This window comes from Mustelus asterias, unplaced genomic scaffold (assembly GCF_964213995.1).
Source record: "Mustelus asterias unplaced genomic scaffold, sMusAst1.hap1.1 HAP1_SCAFFOLD_499, whole genome shotgun sequence".
NCBI lineage: Eukaryota > Metazoa > Chordata > Chondrichthyes > Carcharhiniformes > Triakidae > Mustelus > Mustelus asterias.
In genome coordinates this window covers 252,246-272,773 of record NW_027590451.1, presented here as the reverse complement: position 1 = coordinate 272,773, position 20,528 = coordinate 252,246, and the positions used below count along the sequence as shown (strand labels likewise).

The following is a 20,528-nucleotide window of genomic DNA, read 5'->3' as shown; positions in this document are numbered from 1 at the left end:
CCCAGGCTGTACCCCCCAAACCCCCATCCTAACCCAGTCTGTTCACCCCAAACCCACTCCTAACCCAGTCTGTACCCCCCAACCCTCATCCTAACCCAGTCTGTACCCCCCCCAAACCCCATCCTAACCCAGGCTGTACCCCCCAAACCCCATCCTAACCCAATCTGTACCCCCTAAACCCCATCCTAACCCAATCTGTACCCCCCAAACCCCATCCTAACCCAGTCTGTACCCCCCAAACCCCCATCCTAACCCAGTCTGTACCCCCCAAACCCCATCCTAACCCAGTCTGTACCCCCCAAACCCCCATCCTAACCCAGTCTGTACCCCCCAAACTCCATCCTAACCCAGTCTGTACCCCCCAAACCCCATCCTAACCCAGGCTGTACCCCCCAAACCCCATCCTAACCCAGTCTGTACCCCCTAAACCCCATCCTAACCCAGGCTGTACCCCCCAAACCCCATCCTAACCCAGTCTGTACCCCCCAAACCCCATCCTAACCCAGGCTGTACCCCCCAAACCCCCATCCTAACCCAGTCTGTTCACCCCAAACCCACTCCTAACCCAGTCTGTACCCCCCAACCCCCATCCTAACCCAGTCTGTACCCCCCCCAAACCCCATCCTAACCCAGGCTGTACCCCCCAAACCCCATCCTAACCCAGTCTGTACCCCCCCCAAACCCCATCCTAACCCAGTCTGTACCCCCCCCAAACCCCATCCTAACCCAGGCTGTACCCCCCAAACCCCATCCTAACCCAGGCTGTACCCCCCAAACCCCATCCTAACCCAATCTGTACCCCCTAAACCCCATCCTAACCCAATCTGTACCCCCCAAACCCCATCCTAACCCAGTCTGTACCCCCCAAACCCCCATCCTAACCCAGTCTGTACCCCCCAAACCCCATCCTAACCCAGTCTGTACCCCCCAAACCCCCATCCTAACCCAGTCTGTACCCCCCAAACTCCATCCTAACCCAGTCTGTACCCCCCAAACCCCATCCTAACCCAGGCTGTACCCCCCAAACCCCATCCTAACCCAGTCTGTACCCCCCAAACCCCATCCTAACCCAGTCTGTACTCCCCAAACCCCATTCTAACCCAGTCTGTACCCCCCCCAAACCCCATCCTAACCCAGGCTGTACCCCCCAAACCCCATCCTAACCCAATCTGTACCCCCTAAACCCCATCCTAACCCAATCTGTACCCCCCAAACCCCATCCTAACCCAATCTGTACCCCCCAAACCCCATCCTAACCCAGGCTGTACCCTCCAAACTCCATCCTAACTCAATCTGTAGCCCCCAAACTCCATTCTAACCCAGTCTGTACCCCCCAACCCCATCCTAACCCAGTCTGTACCCCCCAAACCCCCATCCTAACCCAGTCTGTACCCCCCAAACCCCATCCTAACCCAGTCTGTACAGCCTAAAAACCCTCCAAAAACTCTGCATTGAACCATCTTCCTGCCGAAGGGGCGGGTGAAGCTGCTCAGTTGGATCAAACCCAAGCCAACCTCAGCTGCCCAGGGTAATTCTGCATGGGCAATAAACGCTGTCCTTGCCTCACTTCCAACATCTCAGAAATGATCCAGTTCTCTGTGGACACAGCAACAGGTGGAAACAATCCACAATAAATATTCCACCACCTTCACACCACAGTTCTTCGTTCAGTCTTGGTCCTGAGCTGGACTTCGGAGGTTCATGTGTGCATTGATGAGGAGATGTGTCCTTATCTCCAGCTACATGCTGCACGTTGTCACACTGAATCCAGCCAGCCGCTGACATACGTGTTGTGAACACAGACAGGTGGAGACAGAGTCCACCGTGGAGGGGAGCCCAACTCCCGACGTTCCACAATGCAATCCTCCACCGGAGTGTAATCCTGGAGAGAGAGAGAAGGATCATCCTGTGAGTCACGATCAACACTGAGACCAGAAAGGCTTGCTTCGCAACAGACAACCCTCACTGGGATACAGTTCCTGAAGGTGCTGACTCTCACTGGGATACAGTTCCTGAAGGTGCTGACTCTCACTGCGATACAGTTCCTGAGGGTGCTGACTCTCACTGGGATACAGTTCCTGAAGGTGCTGACTCTCACTGGGGGACAGTTCCTGAAGGTGCTGACTCTCACTGGGATACAGTTCCTGAAGGTGCTGACTCTCACTGGGATACAGTTCCTGAGGGTGCTGACTCTCACTGGGATACAGTTCCTGAAGGTGCTGACTCTCACTGGGATACAGTTCCTGAGGGTGCTGACTCTCACTGGGATACAGTTCCTGAAGGTGCTGACTCTCACTGGGATACAGTTCCTGAGGGTGCTGACTCTCACTGGGATACAGTTCCTGAAGATGCTGACTCTCACTGGGATACAGTTCCTGAAGGTGCTGACTCTCACTGGGATACAGTTCCTGAAGGTGCTGACTCTCACTGGGATACAGTTCCTGAAGGTGCTGTCTCTCACTGGGGGACAGTTCCTGAGGGTGCTGACTCTCACTGGGATACAGTTCCTGAAGGTGCTGACTCTCACTGGGATACAGTTCCTGAAGGTGCTGACTCTCACTGGGATACAGTTCCTGAGGGTGCTGACTCTCACTGGGATACAGTTCCTGAAGGTGCTGACTCTCACTGGGATACAGTTCCTGAAGGTGCTGACTCTCACTGGGATACAGTTCCTGAAGGTGCTGACTCTCACTGGGATACAGTTCCTGAGGGTGCTGACTCTCACTGGGATACAGTTCCTGAGGGTGCTGACTCTCACTGGGGGACAGTTCCTGAAGGTGCTGACTCTCACTGGGATACAGTTCTTGAAGGTGCTGACTCTCACTGGGATACAGTTCCTGAGGGTGCTGACTCTCACTGGGATACAGTTCCTGAGGGTGCTGACTCTCACTGGGATACAGTTCCTGAAGGTGCTGACTCTCACTGGGATACAGTTCCTGAAGGTGCTGACTCTCACTGGGATACAGTTCCTGAAGGTGCTGACTCTCACTGAGATACAGTTCCTGAAGGTGCTGACTCTCACTGGGGTACAGTTCCTGAAGGTGCTGACTCTCACTGGGATACAGTTCCTGAAGGTGCCGACTCTCACTGGGATACAGTTCCTGAAGGTGCTGACTCTCACTGGGATACAGTTCCTGAAGGTGCTGACTCTCACTGGGATACAGTTCCTGAGGGTGCTGACTCTCACTGGGATACAGTTCCTGAAGGTGCTGACTCTCACTGGGATACAGTTCCTGAAGGTGCTGACTCTCACTGGGGGATCTTTTGAATTTGAATAAATTGCTGGGAGCCTATTTGAATCCGGCAGGTGTTGCTCTGATACACACAGTTATGATCAGTTTGTGTTGACACACTCACTCCAGTGTAGCTGTTGACCCACATCCACCCTCGGCAGCCCCAGAGGAAAGCTCCTCAGAATATTCACAACTCCACTTGACTAACTCAGTAGCACTAAGGGACAGAGCCCCACTCGGCCTGGATCAGTCAACAACCCGTGCATTACACAAATACTCACTGCATCGTTCTCTACCAGATCCTCCAGATACTTCATGATGTCAGTGAATGGCGGCCTCTCCTCGTGTCTCCCCACCCAACAGAACTCCATCACCTCGTAACTGAAAAAAACCACACAGAGCTCTGAGATACATCTACACTGCGAACCCTCTACACTGGGGGGAGAGTGTTGGCGGGTGGGGGGATGTGAGGGTGGGGGTGGTGGGTATTGGGGGGGTGCTGGGGTATGGGTGCTGGGGGATTTGGGGGGTGTTGGGGTGGGTGGGGGGATGGGTGCTGGGGGGCTTTGGGGGGGTGTTGGGGTGGGTGGGGGATGGGTGCTGGGGGGCTTTGGGGGGGTGTTGGGGTGGGTGGGGGGATGGGTGCTGGGGGGTTTTGGGGGGTGTTGGGGTGTGTGGGGAGATGGGGTTGGGTGGGTGCTGGGGGGTTTTGGGGGGGTGTTGGGGTGGGTGGGGGATGGGTGCTGGGGGGTTTTGGGGGGTGTTGGAGTGGGTGGGGGGATGGGTGCTGAGGGGTTTTTGGGGGTGTTGGGCTGGGTGGGAGGTATGGGTGCTGGGGGGTTTTGGGGGGTTGGGGGGATGTTGGGGTGGGTGGGGGGATGGGTGCTGAGGGGTTTTGGGGGTGTTGGGTGGGTGGGGGGATGGGTGCTGAGGGGTTTTGGGGGGTGTTGGGGTGGGTGCTGAGGGGTTTTGTGGGTGTTGGGCTGGGTGGGGGGTATGGGTGCTGGGGGGTTTTGGGGGTTGTTGGGGTGGGTGGGGGTATGGGTGCTGGGGGGTTTTGGGGGGGTGTTGGGGTGGGTGGGGGGAATGGGTGCTGGGGGTTTTTGGGGGGGCGTTGGGGTGGGTGGGGGGAATGGGTGCTGGGGGGTTTTGGTGGGGGGAGTGTTGGGGGGAATGGGTGCTGGGGGGTTTTGGGGAGGTGTGTGGGGGGAATGGGTGCTGGGGGGTTTTGGTGGGGGGAATGGGTGCTGGGGGGTTTTGGTGGGGGGGTGTGTGGGGGGAATGGGTGCTGGGGGGTTTTGGTGGGGGGGTGTGTGGGGGGAATGGGTGCTGGGGGGTTTTGGGGGGGGTGTTGGGGTGTGTGGGGGGAATGGGTGCTGGGGGGTTTTGGTGGGGGGGTGTGTGGGGGGAATGGGTGCTGGGGGGTTTTGGTGGGGGGGTGTGTGGGGGGAATGGGTGCTGGGGGGTTTTGGTGGGGGGGGGGTTTGCTGGGGGGTTTTGGGGGGGTGTTGGGGTGGGTGGGGGGAATGGGTGCTGGGGGTTTTTGGGGGGGCGTTGGGGTGGGTGGGGGTATGGGTGCTGGGGGGTTTTGGGGGGAGTGTTGGAGTGGGTGGGGGGAATGGGTGCTGGGGGGTTTTGGGGGGGTGTTGGGGTGTGTGGGGGGAATGGGTGCTGGGGGGTTTTGGTGGGGGGGGGTTTGCTGGGGGGTTTTGGGGGGAGTGTTGGGGTGGGTGGGGGAAATGGGTGCTGGGGGGTTTTGGGGGGGGTGTTGGGGTGTGTGGGGGGAATGGGTGCTGGGGGGTTTTGGGGGGGGTGTGTGGGGGGAATGGGTGCTGGGGGGTTTTGGGGGGGGTTTGCTGGGGGGTTTTGGGGGGGTGTGTGGGGGGAATGGGTGCTGGGGGGTTTTGGTGGGGGGGGGGTTTGCTGGGGGGTTTTGGGGGGGGGGTTTGGGGGGGGGTGTGTGGGGGGAATGGGTGCTGGGGGGTTTTGGTGGGGGGTGTGTGGGGGGAATGGGTGCTGGGGGGTTTTGGTGGGGGGGGGGGTTTGCTGGGGGGTTTTGGGGGGGGGGGCGGGTTGCTGACGTACATTTCATCTCGACAATACGGCGGTTTCTGCATTTTGTATCCGGAACAAATATTCAGCACCACCTGCTCAGCATCCTCAAACTCAGGATACGGGGAAACGCCTGGAGAGAGAGAGGGAGAGAGGAGCCGGGAGTGAGTGGAAGACAACAGGATCAGAGCTCCCACCCTCCCTGTCACCAGAAACATTCAAACAGGACAACCCAGAGAATCAGTCAATCCTCACATCACCTCAACCCCATAATCCCACCTCGACTGGGACTCTGGCACTGGGGCGGGGGGGGGGGGGGGGGGGGCGCATGGGATTGGGGGTGAGCACAGGGAGGTTGGGGGGCATGGTGGGTGGTGGGGGAGCACAGGGGGGCACGGGGGTGGGTGGTGGGGGGAGCACGGGGGGGTGGGGGAGCACGTGGGGGTGGGGGGTCGGGTGAGCACGGGATGGGGGAGAGCAGGGGGGTGGGGTAGCAGGGGGGTGGGGGGGGAGCAGGGGGGAGCAGAGGGGTGGGGGGAGCAGGGGGGAGCAGAGGGGTGGGGGGAGCAGAGGGGGTGGGGGGAGCAGAGGGGTGGGGGGGAGCAGAGGGGTGAGGGGAGCAGGGAAGTGGGAGGAGCAGGGGGGTGGGGGAACAGGGATGTGGGGTGGGAGCAGGGGTGTGGAGGGGGGAGCTGGGGGGTGGGGGCAGCAGGGGTGTGGGGCGGGAGCAGGGGTGTGGGGGGGAGTTGGGGGATGGGTGGGGAGCAGGGGGGTGGGGGGAGCAGGGGGATGGGGGAGCAGGGGCGTGGGGGGAGCAGGGGGGGTGGGGGGAGCAGGGGGGTGGCGGGGGGGGGGAACTGGGAGGTGGGGAGAGCAGGGGTGTGGGGTGGGAGCTGGGGCCAGCAAGGGGAGGTGGTGGAGGGAAACGTGAGGTAGCAAGAGCAGGAGAGAGAGAGCACGGAGGGGGACGAAGTTCAGGAGGGGTCAGGCGGGGAGTACAGGTTATGGATTTTGTGAACCTGTTGTGGAGTGGGCATTCCTGGGGATGTTCAGGATTCGGGGATGTGGAACAGTTTGCGATGTGGAGCGCCTGTGTTTCCATAGTTCCATCGACTCACTCTTACCCAAAGTTGCCAACTCCCAGAGCAGAATCCCGAACGCCCAGACATCCCCATGCAGGGAGTAAATTCCATCAGTAAAGAATTCCGGGGGATACCAGCGGAACGGGATGCCGGGGTTCTGGAGAAAGATGAAACCATTAGTCACAGGTTCAGCGTCTGTACAGCTGAGTAAGATCTTGATCAATCACAATGTTAGCAAATAGAATGTTAGCCTTTACTGTGAGAGGTTCAAAAACAGGGGCGTCTGATTATCACTGGACTGCCCTTTGCTGAAACCACCCAGAATAATCTGTACAGTTTTAGACCCCTATTTAAGGAGCAATATCGTGGTATTGGAAGCAGTTCAAAGAAGGGTCACTCGGTTAACTCCTCTCATGAGGAAAAGTTGAAAGGTTTGGGCCTGTACTCGCTGGCAGTTGGAAGAATGAGAGATTATCTCATTGGAATTCTGAGGGGATTTGACAGAGTGGATGCACAGAGGGTGTTTCCCCTTCTGAGGGAAGCTAGAATCAGGGAGCAGAGTTTAAAATATGGGTCATCCAATGAAGATTGAGATGAGGAAGAATTAGGTTGGCTCACTGAATATATTTAAGGCTGAGTTAGACAGATTTTTGATGAATGAGGGAGTTAAGGTTCATGGGGAACAGGTAGGAAACATAGAAATTAGAAGCAGGAGGAGGCCATTCGGCCCTTTGAGCCTGCTCCACCATTCATTTTGATCATGGCTGATCATCAAATTCAATATCCCGATCCCCCCTCCCTCCTGTTGCGAATTTGGATAGAGTAATTATAGATTGGGAGGTAGAAAGTTTGAATCTGGTGTTTGTCAAATTGTTAAAAGGTGGTGCTTTTTCTGTACTTAGCGATTTAAAATGCAAGTACACAGAGAACCCAAACTGAAACATTAGTATCGAAAGGCCAAGCAGCAGCGTTACCAAGGCAACAGGCTTTTGAACTTTTTGAATTTAGCCAATCAATTTGAATCAGGCACTCAGATGCCAAAAACCTATTAAATTTAACTCTGATGGTGTTGACAATCTAGGACCAATCCGATTGTGGGAAATATTGACATGTCATCACAGGTATAAAAGAAGGGGGCAGTGGGACAAAGGGGGGAGAGCAACTGCCACCTGCCACAGCTAACAGCGCTTAGCTCGCAACTTTTGAGAGAGAGAATCGCTGGCTCTCATAGCTTCATCTATGTCATAGAGAAAACACCATCGAGATAGGTTACCAAAGAAGAAAAAGGTTCCAGCCAGAAGAATCAACAGAGAAAACCCAGAATATTCCGGAAGACACAAAACCTGGTTGTAATTTAGAGAGTGACTAAATTCTATTTTGTTAATGAGTGGGAATTTTATTTATTTGAGCAGCACACCAGTGGAATCTTGTTTTATTTGTGAATAGCTAATAATTAGAAAGGATTTATTTGGTTCGTTAATAGTTCAGTTAATTTGCTCTCTGTTAGTTAGATAAATAAATTGTTACGTGTTGATTTTAGAGTGAGTTTCAGGGAGTTATTTTTATTTAACCACTAGAAGTTGCTGAAGAGCAGGTCGCACCACTTCACACACACGTTTTACAGATTATTGGGCAAGATATGTCTCTTTGAATGTTTCGGTGTTATTTCTCAGAGGGGGATCAACCTCCACTTTATAAAACTCCTAAATCCCTTGATCCTTTAGCCCCAAGAGCTATATCTAATTTCTTCTTGAAATCAGAAGTTTTGGCTGAACTACAATTGGCGGTAGTGAATTCCACACATTCACCACCCTCTGGGTGAAGAAATTTCTCCTCACCTCAGTTCTAAAAGGTTTACCCATTATCCTCAAACTATGACCCCTAGTTCTGGACTCCCCCACCATTGGGAACATTCTTTCTGAATCTACCCTGTTAGAATGTTATAAGTTTCTATGAGATCCCCTCTCACTCTTCTAAACTCCAGTGAATATAATCCTAACCGACTTAGTCTCTCCTCATATGACAGACCTGCCATCCCAGGAATCAGCCTGGTAAACCTTCGCTGGGCTCCCTCTATAGCAAGGACATCCTTCCTCAGATAAGGATACCAAAACTGCACACAATACTCCAGGTGTGGCCTCACCAACACCCTATACAATTGCAGCAAAACATCCCTATCCCTGTACTCAAATCCTCTCGCCGTGAAGGTCACCAGGTTCGCGGCCTGGGCCTCGGCACCTCCCGCTGCGACTGGATCCTGAACTTCCTAACTCTCAGACCACAATCAGTAAGGATAGGCAACAACACCTCCCCCACGATCATCCTCAACACTGGTGCCCCACAAGGCTGTGTTCTCAGCCCCCAACTATACTCTTTATACACCTATGACTGGCCAAATTCCCCTCCAATTCGATTTTCAAGTTTGCTGATGACACCACCGTAGTGGGTCGGATCTCAAACAATGATGAGACAAAATACAGGAATGAGATAGAGAATCTGGTGAACTGGTGCAGCAACAATAATCTCTCCCTCAATGTGAAAACGAAGGAGATAGTCATCAACTTCAGGAAGCGTAAAGAAGAACATGCCCCTGTCTACGTCAACGGGGCCAAAATAGAAATGGTCAAAAGCTTCAGGTTTTCAGATGTCCAGCTCACCAACAACCTGTCCTGGTCCTCCCATGCCGACACTATTGTTAAGAAAGCCCCACCAACACTTCTACTTTCTCAGAAGACTAAGGAAATTTGGCATGTCGACTACGACTCTCACCAACTTTTACAGATGCACCATAGAAAGCATTCTTTCTGGTTGTATCACAGCTTGGTATGGCTCCTGCTCTACCCAAGACTGCAAGAAACACAAAAGGTCGTGAATGTAGCCCAATCCATCACACAAACCAGCCTCCCATCCATTGACTCTGTCTACACTTCCCACTGCCTCAGCAAAGCAGCCAGCATAATTAAGGACCCCACGCAGCCCGGACATTCTCTCTTCCACCTTCTTCTGCCAGGAAAAAGATACAAAAGTCTGAGGTCACGTACCAACCGACTCAAGAACAGCTTCTTCCCTGCTGCTGTCAGACTTTTGAAAGGACCTACCTCACATTAATTTGATTTTTCTTTATACCCTAGCAATGACTGTAACATTCTGCAGTCTCTCCTTTCCTTCTCTATGAACGGTATGCTTTGTCTGTATAGCGTGCAAGAAACAATACTTTTCACAGTATACTAATACATGTGACAATAATAAATCAAAGCAAATCAAATCAACGTACTATTTGCCTTCTTTACTGCCTGCTGTACCTGCGCGCTTACTTTCAGCCACTGATGCACAACGACACCAAGGTCTCGCTGAGTATCCACCTCTCTCAATTTACACCCATTCAAGTAATAATCTGGAAAATGGATATAACGCCATAGTCAGATTGACTATTCAATCTTATTCAACGCCAGCGTAGGCTTGAGAGAGTGGGGAAGGGTCTGTCACTGTGTAACACTGGGGTACAGTACTGGTGGGGACGGGTCTGTCACTGTGTAATACTGGGGTACAGTACTGGTGAGGAAGGGTCTGTCACTGTGTAACACTGGGGTACATTACTGGTGGGTGCGGGTCTGTCACTGTATAACACTGGGGTACAGTACTGGTGGGGACGGGTCTGTCACTGTATAACACTGGGGTACAGTACTGGTGGGCCAGGTCTGTCACTGTGTAACACTGGGGTACAGTACTGGTGAGGACAGGTCTGTCACTGTATAACACTGGGGTACAGTACTGGTGGGGACTGGTCTGTCACTGTATAACACTGGGGTACAGTACTGGTGGGGACGGGTCTGTCACTATAACACTGGGGTACAGTACTGGTGGGGATAGGTCTCTCGCTGTATAACACTGGGATACAGTACTGGTGGGGACGGGTCTGTCACTGTATAACACTGGGGTACAGTACTGGTGGGGACAGGTCTGTCACTGTATAACACTGGGGTACAGTACTGGTGGGGACAGGTCTGTCACTGTATAGCACTGGGGTACAGTACTGGTGGGGACGGGTCTGTCACTGTATAACACTGGGGTACAGTACTGGTGGGGACGGGTCTGTCGCTGTATAACACTGGGGTACAGTACTGGTGGGGATAGGTCTGTCGCTGTATAACACTGGGATACAGTACTGGTGGGGACGGGTCTGTCACTGTATAACACTGGGGTACAGTACTGGTGGGGACAGGTCTGTCACTGTGTAACACTGGGGTACAGTACTGGTGGGGACGGGTCTGTCACTATAACACTGGGGTACAGTACTGGTGGGGACAGGTCTGTCACTGTATAACACTGGGGTACAGTACTGGTGGGGACTGGTCTGTCACTGTATAACACTGGGGTACAGTACTGGTGGGGACAGGTCTGTCACTGTATAACACTGGGGTACAGTACTGGTGGGGACAGGTCTGTCACTGTATAACACTGGGATACAGTACTGGTGGGGACAGGTCTGTCACTGTATAACACTGGGGTACAGTACTGGTGGGGACAGGTCTGTCACTGTATAACACTGGGATACAGTACTGGTGGGGACAGGTCTGTCACTGTATAACACTGGGGTACAGTACTGGTGGGGACAGGTCTGTCACTGTATAACACTGTATAACACACTGTTCTGTTCTAAATCCCTGTGAAAAGGTTGTTGTAATAATGGAAACAGGAGTTGAATTCCTCTCGGCCCCTCAGTCTATCCCTTTCTGTCCAGCCTCCCCCTCTGCCACAGCCCGGTTGAGCAGCGCTGCAGTTTTGGACGGTGTGTTTTATTTGCACAGAAGCTGACGCTGGAGATTGGTCACCGGGTTGGTGGCTTTGGGATACTGACCCCTTTGATTTTCCCACACTTTGCGGCTCCCGTGTTGGAGAGATCGGCTGCCCGGCTGAATTCCGCAATCTTACACTCCTGTGGAAAACGGCCCAGCAAGATGTTTCTTGCTGCCAAGTCCCGATGAACAATCTGTCAAAGACAGCAGAAAATTAGACACTGGGCCAGAGTGCTGGACACTGGGCCTGAGCGCTCGACACTGGGCCCGAGTGCTGGACACTGGAACAGAGCGCTGGACACTGGGCTCGAGCACTGGACACAGGGCCCAAGTGCTGGACACTGGGTCAGAGCACTGGACACTGGGCCAGAGCACTGGACACTGGGCCAGAGTGCTGAACACTGGGCCAGAGCACTGGACACTGGGCCAGAGCACTGGACGCAGGGTCAGAGTGCTGGACACTGGGCCAGATGCTGGATGCAGGGTCAGAGAGCTGGACACTGGGCCAGAGCACTGAACACTGGGCCAGAGCGCTGAACATTGGGCCAGAGTGCTGGATGCAGGGTCAGAGCACTGGACACTGGGCTAGAACGCTGGACACTGGATCAGAGCACTGGACGCTGGGCCAGAGCACTGGACACTGGGTCAGAGTGTTGGACACTGGGTCAGAGTGCTGGACACTGGGTCGGAACACTCGACACTGGGTCAGAACACTCGACACTGGGTCAGAGCGCTGGACACTGGGTCAGAGTGCTGGACACTGGGTCAGAGTGCTGGACACTGGGTCAGAGTGCTGGACACTGGGTCAGAGTGCTGGACACTGGGTCGGAACACTTGACACTGGGTCGGAGCGCTCGATACTGGGTCAGAGCGCTGGACACTGTGAGGCATCATGGCGCCCAATCATTCCTAACTCTTTCTGAATAATAAAACAGCAACATAAATGTTAGAAGCCGAGTCTCTGGCACTGAGCTGGACCATGCCAACCCATTCGAGCTGTACTGAGCAGGACGAAGCTGTTTTGTTATGTGGTTTGGGTCTGGCTGGAGGAAAGGGTGGGGTGGTTGGGTTGTGGGGTCTGGTGTGGGGGGAGGTGGTTGGGTTGTGGGGTCTGGTGTGGGGGGAGGTGGTTGGGTTGCGGGGTCTGGTGTGGGGGGTGGTTGGGTTGCGGGGTCTGGTGTGGGGGTGGTTGGGTTGTGGGGTCTGGTGTGGGGGGAGGTGGTTGGGTTGTGGGGTCTGGTGTGGGGGGGGTGGTTGGGTTGCGGGGTCTGGTGTGGGGGGTGGTTGGGTTGCGGGGTCTGGTGTGGGGGGTGGTTGGGTTGTGGGGTCTGGTGTGGGGGGTGGTTGGGTTGTGGGGTCTGGTGTGGGGGGTGGTTGGGTTGCGGGGTCTGGTGTGGGGGTGGTTGGGTTGTGGGGTCTGGTGTGGGGGGTGGTTGGGTTGTGGGGTCTGTTGTGGGGGGGGGAGGTTGGGTTGCGGGGTCTGGTGTGGGGGGAGGTGGTTGGGCTGTGGGGTCTGGTGTGGGGGGTGGTTGGGTTGCGGGGTCTGGTGTGGGGGGGGGTTGGGTTGTGGGGTCTGGTGTGGGGGGTGGTTGGGTTGTGGGGTCTGGTGTGGGGGGTGGTTGGGTTGCGGGGTCTGGTGTGGGGGGGGTTGGGTTGTGGGGTCTGGTGTGGGGGGGGGTTGGGTTGCGGGGTCTGGTGTGGGGGGGGTGGTTGGATTGCGGGGTCTGGTGTGGGGGGAGGTTGGGTTGTGGGGTCTGGTGTGGGGGGGGGTTGGGTTGCGGGGTCTGGTGTGGGGGGTGGTTGGGTTGCGGGGTCTGGTGTGGGGGGTGGTTGGGTTGCGGGGTCTGGTGTGGGGGGTGGTTGGGTTGTGGGGTCTGGTGTGGGGGGAGGTGGTTGGGTTGCGGGGTCTGGTGTGGGGGGTGGTTGGGTTGCGGGGTCTGGTGTGGGGGTGGTTGGGTTGTGGGGTCTGGTGTGGGGGGAGGTGGTTGGGTTGTGGGGTCTGGTGTGGGGGGGGTGGTTGGGTTGCGGGGTCTGGTGTGGGGGGTGGTTGGGTTGCGGGGTCTGGTGTGGGGGGTGGTTGGGTTGTGGGGTCTGGTGTGGGGGGTGGTTGGGTTGTGGGGTCTGGTGTGGGGGGTGGTTGGGTTGCGGGGTCTGGTGTGGGGGTGGTTGGGTTGTGGGGTCTGGTGTGGGGGGTGGTTGGGTTGTGGGGTCTGTTGTGGGGGGGGGAGGTTGGGTTGCGGGGTCTGGTGTGGGGGGAGGTGGTTGGGCTGTGGGGTCTGGTGTGGGGGGTGGTTGGGTTGCGGGGTCTGGTGTGGGGGGGGGTTGGGTTGTGGGGTCTGGTGTGGGGGGTGGTTGGGTTGTGGGGTCTGGTGTGGGGGGTGGTTGGGTTGCGGGGTCTGGTGTGGGGGGGGTTGGGTTGTGGGGTCTGGTGTGGGGGGGGGTTGGGTTGCGGGGTCTGGTGTGGGGGGGGTGGTTGGATTGCGGGGTCTGGTGTGGGGGGAGGTTGGGTTGTGGGGTCTGGTGTGGGGGGAGGTGGTTGGGTTGCGGGGTCTGGTGTGGGGGGTGGTTGGGTTGCGGGGTATGGTGTGGGGTGGTTGGGTTGTGGGGTCTGGTGTGGGGGGTGGTTGGGTTGCGGGGTCTGGTGTGGGGGGTGGTTGGGTTGCGGGGTCTGGTGTGGGGGGTGGTTGGGTTGCGGGGTCTGGTGTGGGGGGTGGTTGGGTTGCGGGGTCTGGTGTGGGGGGTGGTTGGGTTGTGGGGTCTGGTGTGGGGGGTGGTTGGGTTGTGGGGTCTGGCAGTGAGGGAGGCGGTGGTTGGGCGGGGGGGAGGGGGGGAGTATGCTGCTTGAGTCTGTAGTTTCTCAAAAGCATCACTCTTTTTTTTAAAGTAAAAGTAAAGTTTATTTATGAGTGTCACAAGTAGGCTTACATTAACACTGCAATGAAGTAACTGTGAAAATCCCCTAGTTGCCACACTCTGGCGCCTGTTCGGCTCAATGCACCCTCACCAGCACGTCTTTCGGACTGTGGGAGGAAACAGGAACACCCGGAGGAAACCCTCCCCATAGAGTGAACGTTCAAAGACTATTTCCTCGGGTGGATGGAGCTATTACAAGGGGGCATAACTATAGGGTTCATGGTGGGAGATATAGGAAGGATATCAGAGGTAGGTTCTTTACGCAGAGAGTGGTTGGGGTGTGGAATGGACTGCCTGCAGTGATAGTAGAGTCAGACACTTTAGGAACATTTAAGCGGTTATTGGATAGGCACATGGAGCACAGCAGGATGATAGGGAGTGGGATAGCTTGATCTTGGTTTCAGATAAAGCTCGGCACAACATCGTGGGCCGAAGGGCCTGTTCTGTGCTGTACTGTTCTATGTTCTATGTTCTAAACCCACGCAGACACGGGGAGAATGTGCAAACTCCACACAGACAGTGACCCAAGCCGGGAATCGAACCCGGGTCCCTGGTGCTGTGAGGCAGCAGTGCTGACCACTGTGCCACTGTGCTGCTTTTAACAGTAAATATGAACTCATTTGAATTTGTACAGCAGTTTGGAGATTCTCCCTCTCTCCTAGCTCGCTCTGTCACGTGAGCTGACATCCTCCTGTATGTTTCAGATGTTAACCCTTTAATCGACAGCACCGAGCCCGGGCCAGCCAAACACAACGAGCACGATTCTCCTGGCCTGCAGCGCTGTTCGAGTGTCAGCCTGGCACCCTGGCCCTGCTCACCGGGCAGTGCAAACGGGGGGAGGCCTTCTGGGGGGTGGGGGAAAGAGGGGCAGACCGGGGGCAGACCGATCGATGGTGGGGGGGAACACTGCGTACCCTGCATTTGAGATCAGTGGGAGAGGGAGGGGGGAGGGGCTGGCCAGCAGGGGCTTGGGCGATCGGGGGGGGGGAGGGGGGTGGTTTTTATAGGGGTTATTGTAGGGGTGATCGCTCGGGCGATCAGGGGAGAGGTGTGGGAGGGGTTATTGGGGGGGCTCGGGCGATCGGGGGAGGGGTTTTGGAGGGGTTATTGGGGGGGACCGGGCAATCGGGGAGGGGTTTGGGAGGCGTTATTGGGGAGGGCGGTTGGGCGATTGGGGGAGGGGTTTGGGAGGGGTTATTGGGGAGGGGGTTTGGGAGATTGGGGGAGGGGTTTGGGAGGGGTTATTGGGGGGGACTCGGGCGATTGGGGGAGGGGTTTGTGAAGGGTTATTGGGGAGGGGGGTTGGGCGATCAGGGAAGGGGTTTTGGAGGGGTTATTTGGGGGGGGCTGTGGCGATCGGGGGAGGGGTTATTGGGTGGGGTTGGGTGATTGGGGGAGGGGTTTGGGAGACCGGTGACTGGAGGGTGGGGTTGCAGTCGGGAAAGCTGTCAGGAGGCCAGCGATGGGGGTGGGGCAGTGACCCATTCAGTGCGCTGGTGCCAGCCTCTCAGGCAGGATTCACCCCTCCCCCGGCAGACTCTGTGATGCACTGAGTTCCAGAAATTCACCTGGCTAACCACACCCAAAAAACCGGCAGGAAAATCTCCCTCCCATTGGGCACTTGGTTTTTTTGGGGGGAAGATCGCCCCCAACATTTACCTTTTTGGATGCGAGATGTTCCATTCCCAGTGAGATGAAATAAGCAGCAGATGTCAGTTGCATTTGTAGATCCTTGCAGGTGGAAAGCTGAGCTTTATTGTTTTGTAAAAAACTCTTCAGGTTCCGGCTTACGTGCTCCATTATCAGTATGTAGGGCTCTGTAAGACACAAGGTCACAGGGTCACAGGGGTATGAGGCCCATGCGTGGGGTGCCACTGTCACTGCCCCAATGGTTTACCTTGTGTCACGTTCCATTGCAGCAGTTGGATGATATTCCTGTGATAACCCAGCTTGTTCATAATGTTAATCTCCGACTGCAACTTCTGTTGGGAAACACCTGCCAGAGAGGAACAGGAACAGAGTCAACACCCCAGGGTCAGAGTTCAACACCCGGGGTCAGAGTTCAACACCCCGGGGTCAGAGTTCAATAACCTGGGGTTAAAGTTAAGAAACTCTTAGTTTTGAGGTTTTCCGCCATGAAAAAGAAAGCTCCAGCCTTGGTTTCTGCTGAGACTTTGGAGTCCAAACAGAGACAAGGATTTCTCAGTCTTGGCGCTAATTAAGGACGGCCGGGGTGTCTCCCATGGCCCAAGAAGGAAGAAAATAGCTTTTAAAATGCTGTGGAGTCACTTCTATCAACAATGAGGCAGAGAATTGCACTGTGCAACGGGGGCGATGGTTCACAGCACCGATATCGCATTCCCCTCACAATATCCTCAGATTGAATGATCCGGGTTTCCCCTCAGTGTCTCTGAGACAAAAAGCCGATAAACAGGCTGCTTCCTGTGTGGGATCCTCTCTGATGATGCCTGGGATTCCTCATGGTTCAATATCCAATTGGTTCTATCAGTTGATATACAATGAGGGCTGAGTGCAGGGTTTCCATGGGACCAGTAGCCCAGTGAGAGTCAGAAGCAATGGGGAGAATGGGATTGAAGAATCCAATTTCACGGATGGGCCCCGGGGTTAGAGCACAGACACAATGACAGACAATCCGAATTCCATCACAGCTTGCCCAGTCAAAGGGTAGCAGCCACCACTCAGTGACTCCAACCGCCTCCTTCGGGCACTTCAAGATATAATCCAGGCAGACTGACACACATCAGTGCTGAGGGAGTGCCGCATTGTCAGAGGATCAGTACTGAGGGAGCGCTGCACTGTCAGAGGGTCAGTACTGAGGGAGAGCCGCACTGTCAGAGAGTCAGTGCTGAGAGAGTGCCGCACTGTCAGAGGGTCAGTACTGAGGGAGTGCCGCATTGTCAGAGGATCAGTACTGAGGGAGCGCTGCACTGTCAGAGGGTCAGTACTGAGGGAGAGCCGCACTGTCAGAGAGTCAGTGCTGAGGGAGTGCCGCATTGTCAGAGGGTCAGTACTGAGGGAGTGCCGCACTGTCAGAGGGTCAGTGCTGAGGGAGTGCCGCACTGTCAGAGGGTCAGTGCTGAGGGAGTGCCGCACTGTCAGAGGGTCAGTACTGAGGAAGTGGTGCACTGTCAGAGGGTCAGTACTGAGGGAGTGCCGCACTGTCAGAGGGTCAGTACTGAGGGAGTGGTGCACTGTCAGACGGTCAGTGCTGAGGGAGTGCCGCACTGTCAGAGGGTCAGTACTGAGGGAGTGCTGCACTGTCAGAGGGTCAGTACTGAGGGAGTGCCGCACTGTCAGAGGGTCAGTACTGAGGGAGTGCCGCACTGTCTGTGATGCTGCCTTCTCAGCTGGATATAAAAGAACTCATGCGATGATTTGATGAGGTTTGGAATGTCAATATTTATGCTTTAACCAACATTCCTGAAACAAGTGGTCCAGTCAGTTTTGTTTATGGAATCTTGCTGTGCACTCAGTGGCTGTTGCCTGTGCTACATTACAATCGTGACTACCCCTCTGGAATGCATGATTGGCTCGGACATCCCGATGGTATGAAAGGTGCGAGAAGAATCTAGATCTTTCGTGCTTTTCATCCTGTAATACCCATAACACAGTGACACCCAGTGAGGGTCAAAGTTCAAAGTTCAAACCCCCATTTGCCCATTCCTCACTCCTCATGGTCAGTTTGCATGTCACCAGCCGATGTCCTTTGCAGTTTCCACGGGTGACCTTTGCTCGGTAGAACTTTCCCTGTTTCCCGATCTTCAAAACCTCAAGCAGAGACAGGTCCTCGACTGTGAACTGGACGGGCTGCAGAGAAAGAGCAAAGGAACCGGGAGCAGGGTTAGGTGTGTACGCAATAAATAGAAATTGGCTCTTATATTGCCTCCCTTAGAACCAATAGGAACATGAGTGATCTACCACGTCCCAAAAACCAATCCATCTCAATCTGCAATAGATTCCACAACCCGACATCCACAGCTCTCTCTGCTGCCAAGAATTCCAAAGATTCAAAATCCTTTGAGTAAAGACATTTCTTCTCTTCTCAGTGACTGGCCCATTATCCTGTGACTGGGACCCCATGTTCTAGATTCCCCAGCCAGGGAAACAATCGTCGGAGTTCTACCACCCCGCCCGCCACGGAATCGGAGCGGGCAAGGGCGGAGAACGGAAATGGCTGTTGACCTCGGGCAGGAATTTCCGGTCTCGCTCGAGCAAGGCTGTAAAATCCTGCCCAATATCTGAGTATTGACCCTGACGAACCTCTGAAGAATTTGACCTGCTTGAATGGGACCTCTTTCAGTCAGTTAATCTCCTGAAGGAATATCAGCCTCTTCTATATAATTTCTCCTCGTGGGACATCACACTCTCCCAGACATCAGTCGAGTGAACCTTTAACACTTTGCCTCTAAGACAAGTCAATCCTTCCTTCGATGAGGAGATCCAGCACTCTAAATAGTATTCCAGAGGTGGTTACAGAATGGCTTCTTTATTCCTATCCTTCTATCTCTTTGTAATGAACAGAAAGATACCAATTGCTTCCCGAACTGCTTGCTGTACTTAGTGTGAACTTTTTGTAATTTATATACACGAACACTCAGGTCCATTGACTGCTAACATTTTCCAGTCTCCCAGCATTCAAAAAAACCTGCTTTCTTATTTTTCCTACTGTTCCCCACATCCATTTCTCAACTTCCTTCCCACACTAAGCCTGTCGATATCCCTTTGCAGCTTCTTTGTATCCTCCCAATAGCTTCCATTCCCATCTAACTCTGTATAACTCTGTATATGGCAGGCCACATCATACCCCAATGGTGTACACACCGATATACCAGGGTTGTGTACACACTGTTAGACCCCAGTTGTGTACTCACTGACAAACCCCAGTTGTGTACACACTGATATACCCCAGTTGTGTACACACTGATAAATCTTGATTGTGTACACACTGCTCAACCCAGGTTGTGTACACCCTGATATATTCCAGTGGTGTACACTGATACACCTCAGTTTTGTACACACTGATATACCCTGGTTGTGTACACATTGATAAACCCCGATTGTATACACATTGATATACCCCAGTTGCATACACATAGTTATACCCCGGTTGCGTACACACAGTTATACCCTGGTTGTGTACACACTGTTATACCCCGGTTGTGTACACACTGATAAACCCTGGTTGTGTACATGCTGTTATACCCCAGTTGTGTACACGCTACTATACACCGGTTGTGTACACACTGATAAACCCTGGTTGTGTACACACTGTTATACCCCAGTTGTATATACACATTGTTGTACCCCAGTTGTGTACACGCTGATAAACCATGGTTGTATCTACACAGTTATACCCCAGTTGTGTACACACTGATAGACTCTTGTACCTGTGCACTCTGTGTTCCTGCTGCTGTGAGTGATGAGCGTAATTCGTTGGCGTGACGATGTGCAGCAGATAAATGTTGAGGTGATGGGAGAACCTTCACCAGTGACACTCTTTCCCGTATCTCTGGAATGCTCTTTCCCAGTTTTATCCGGTTCCCCCAAGGTTTCCTTTTTTTTCTTTTTCTGGAACACGGAATGCAAGGAATAAAAGATTTTAAAGTGCATAGGTCACACAGCAACCAGTCTGCCTATCCTAGCAACCAATCTGCCCATCCTAGCAACCAACCTGTTCCTGATCTGAGGCAGAGGTTGCATTACTCACTTCTTGACGCACCTGATGAGACACACTGCGGCCACTATCAGTATCAGCAGAACTGGGATGACCAGAAGCTGGAGACTGGAGTTGGAGGGAGCTCCCACTGCAAAACACAAGAGACACCAGTGTCAGCACAGGAATGTTCAAAAGTTAATTGGGGGAGTCTGTGGGAAGGCAAAGGGACGTCTGGTAAGTGGGAGGCTTTCAAAAGAGTGTTAACCAGGGTTCAGGATAAGCACATTCCTCTTAGAATGAAGGGCAAGGCTGATAGAAATAGGGAACTCTGGATGACTCAAGATATTGAGGCCCTGTCAAGAGGAAGAAGGAGGCACATGACATGCATAGGCAGCTGGGATCAAGCGGATCCCTTGAAGGTATAGAGGGTGCAGGGGTAGATTTAAGAGAGAAATCAGGAGGGCAAAAAGGGGACACGAGATTGTTTTGGCAGATAAGGCAAAGGAGAATCCAAAGAGCTTCTACAAATACATAAAGGGCAGTGGTTCAAGAATCCAGTCACCACCACCTTCTCTGGGGCACTTGGGAATCAGTAATAAATGCTGGTCCAGCCATTGACTCCCACATTCCATGAATAAATGAAAGTTCTCTTGTTCTGTTTGCATCTGTCACCCATCCACGGCTGAAGATATCGCCAACTTTACATTTAAATACTGAAAACAAACTGAAACAAAGTGACTGAAACAAAGTGTAGTTTCTGGCATTTGTTTGTGAA

At 54.2% G+C, this 20,528-nt stretch overlaps 1 protein-coding gene across 1 annotated transcript in view; it reads right to left on the bottom strand.

Moving 5' to 3' along the window:
* Positions 1–1,593: 1,593 nt before the first annotated feature.
* The window catches only part of LOC144486875 (tyrosine kinase receptor Cad96Ca), a 33,865-nt gene continuing 14,930 nt past the window's right edge, over positions 1,594–20,528 (bottom strand). The window contains exons 3-12 of the mRNA XM_078204898.1: positions 19,805–19,901; positions 19,485–19,665; positions 17,766–17,904; positions 15,974–16,072; positions 15,736–15,893; positions 11,226–11,357; positions 6,410–6,524; positions 5,319–5,418; positions 3,515–3,614; positions 1,594–1,882 (exon numbers count right to left, since the gene is read on the bottom strand). Coding sequence (XP_078061024.1) covers positions 1,757–1,882; positions 3,515–3,614; positions 5,319–5,418; positions 6,410–6,524; positions 11,226–11,357; positions 15,736–15,893; positions 15,974–16,072; positions 17,766–17,904; positions 19,485–19,665; positions 19,805–19,901 — 1,247 coding nt within the window. The 3' untranslated portion in view covers positions 1,594–1,756. The remainder of the gene's footprint in view (positions 1,883–3,514; positions 3,615–5,318; positions 5,419–6,409; positions 6,525–11,225; positions 11,358–15,735; positions 15,894–15,973; positions 16,073–17,765; positions 17,905–19,484; positions 19,666–19,804; positions 19,902–20,528) is intronic.